This window comes from Amphimedon queenslandica, unplaced genomic scaffold, assembly GCF_000090795.2.
Source record: "Amphimedon queenslandica unplaced genomic scaffold, v1.1 AMPQUscaffold_8175_Cont19879, whole genome shotgun sequence".
NCBI classification, from domain to species: domain Eukaryota; kingdom Metazoa; phylum Porifera; class Demospongiae; order Haplosclerida; family Niphatidae; genus Amphimedon; species Amphimedon queenslandica.
In genome coordinates this window covers 1-2,395 of record NW_003551546.1, presented here as the reverse complement: position 1 = coordinate 2,395, position 2,395 = coordinate 1, and the positions used below count along the sequence as shown (strand labels likewise).

At 37.5% G+C, this 2,395-nt stretch overlaps 1 protein-coding gene across 1 annotated transcript; it reads left to right on the top strand.

Annotated features, from left to right (window-relative positions):
• Positions 1-6: 6 nt before the first annotated feature.
• Positions 7-2,328, top strand: LOC105315773 (nucleolin-like). Its single transcript, XM_020007171.1, has 11 exons — positions 7-171; positions 221-416; positions 468-573; positions 682-773; positions 820-1,033; positions 1,104-1,169; positions 1,216-1,287; positions 1,385-1,456; positions 1,506-1,577; positions 1,625-1,720; positions 1,828-2,328. The coding sequence occupies exons 1-11, from the start codon at positions 105-107 to the stop codon at positions 2,326-2,328; spliced, it is 1,554 nt and encodes a 517-aa protein (XP_019862730.1). The 5' UTR covers positions 7-104.
• Positions 2,329-2,395: the final 67 nt, after the last annotated feature.

Sequence of the window (2,395 nt, the reverse complement as noted above, 5' to 3'; positions counted from 1 at the left end):
ACACTTCAATCACTTACATTGTACCTCCCACTCACTCTGAGGACGATGAACCATTCAGTGCCACTATTAGTGACCTTAAAGGAGGCACATCTTATGATGTAAAAATGCAAGCACACACAGCAGTTGGAGGAGGGCCAAACAGCACTGTAGTGAGACTAGAAACTATGAGAGGTAAGAATTAAAGATTATTTTTACTTTTTTATTTTTAATTTTCTTGCAGCATTTCCATTGGTTCTTGTTCTCTCCATCACAATACCTGTCGTTGTCATAGCACTTGTTGCCCTTGGGGTTCTACTTATTTTCTTACTTCGGAAGTGTTATATAAAAATAAAGAAAGCAAGGCTTTACTCTCCAAAGAAAGGAGAAGCTGCTTACGGCAAGAAGAAGAAAAAGGGTGGAAAGAAATCTAAAGCAGAGTAAGCCATTTTAGTTTAAATCTTCATTCTCTTCTCTTGCTCTGTCTGTAGTGTTAGTAATCCAGTGCCTGATATTCCTCCTAAAGTTGATGGTTCCTCAAAAGGAAAGTTTAGCTTAAGACGAGCTGATGGCTCCACTGTGCCCTCCAATCCAAGAGTAGGCAATCACCTAATACACAAGCACATTATACACAAGCACATAATTTTTTTTGCTGCACGAGTAGTTTTTAAATAATGCACTTCTTTGTTCTTCCTTTATTCCCAGGTCATACAGCCAGGAGATGTTGCAAAGAAGAAAAAATCTGGAGCGAAAGTTGTCTCTGTCAAGAACAAAAGGGAATCAGTTCTATCTAGCGAGTGAGTATAAAAATTAAAAATACTATTTTACTCCTTTTAAAATAAGGTTTGATCCATATGATGATCCAGATGAAGTAACACAGACCAGACGTCCTAAGAAACCCAAGCAAGGCCGGGAAGGGTTTGCACCGAGAGACAGCCAGTCAGAAATATACGAGAGACCAGCTGACCCCAAACCAAAGAAGAAGAAAGAGTCGGTAGCCAGTTCTATATATGATGATAATATTGTTGAGGAAGATGAGGAGTCACTAGTTGAAATGGTAAGGAGATAAAGTGAATGGAAAACAAATAGGAGCATGTACATGCTTATATGCATTTTTATGTGTATAGCCAATTGTCATTAAGCCAAAGCATGGGAAGGAAGGAGAAGAAGAGAGTGACGACGAAGAGATAAAGGTAGGTATTTTAATAAAGATTTACATAATTGATTATGTTTGCTTAGCCTGTTGTAATAAAACCAAAGCATGGAAAACAAGCAAAACAAGAAGAGGAGGAAAGTGATGAAGAGCTGAAGGTAATAATAATAATAATAATAATAATAATAATAATAATAATAATAATAATAATAATAATAATAATGGAACTATAATTGCAATTTAATGTACTTATAGCCTGTTGTGATAAAGCCAAAGCATGGTAAAGGAGCAGCACAAGATGATGAGGAGAGCGACGAAGAGCTGAAGGTAACGTGATACTAAACTTATTTTTAATTTTATTTTTTTGCTACACAAGCCTGTTGTAATAAAACCAAAGCACGGGAAGCAAGCAGCACAAGAGGAAGAAGAAAGTGATGAAGAAATTAAAGTATAAAATAATATGATTACTGGTATATAATTTATTTTCTCATACAGCCTGTGGTTATCAAACCAAAGCATCCAGCCCAGAAGAGAAAACAGCAACAAGATGATGATGATGATGATGATGATGACGATTTACCAGTTGAAAAGGTAAGAAATTCTGTGAACAACAGAGTCAAAAATCTGCGTAAATATTATCATACGTTATGTGCACAAATGTGTTATAGATAGTATCATTGTGTCATCTTGTTTTGTAGCCTGTTACCATCCAGCCTAAACATGCAAAGAGAAGTCAGCAGGAGGCACCAGTGAAAAGACGTAAACAATTAGAGGTGGTTGAAGAGTCAGATGAGGAGGAGGAATCTGAAGAAGAAGAAGAAGAGGAAGAAGAAGAGACTGAGGATGATCAAAAGCAGATCTATTCTCGTGTCCCACCTGCTCACATTCAAAAGAAACGCACGAAAATGCTCAAAGAGAAAATGAAAGCAGACGAGAAGAGAAGAAAAGAAAAAGAGAAAATAATGGCAAAGATGAGAAAAGAGAAAGAGAAGGCAATGAAGAAGGCCGCGAAACAGAAGAAGAAACAAATGGGGACTCAGCTTAAGAGACAGTCCCAGAGTCAGTTGAGGAGACAGTCGCTTGGTTTGGATAACATTGTCCCAATGAGAGACATGAACACAAGACAACCCATGGGAAGACAACCCATGGGAAGACAACTGAGATACTCAATGGATTCCTCCAGTGCCGGCATGTTTTAATGCATGAACTTAAAACTATTAACACAGCACACGAAATACTGATACTATAGTGCTTTGTCACTCCATT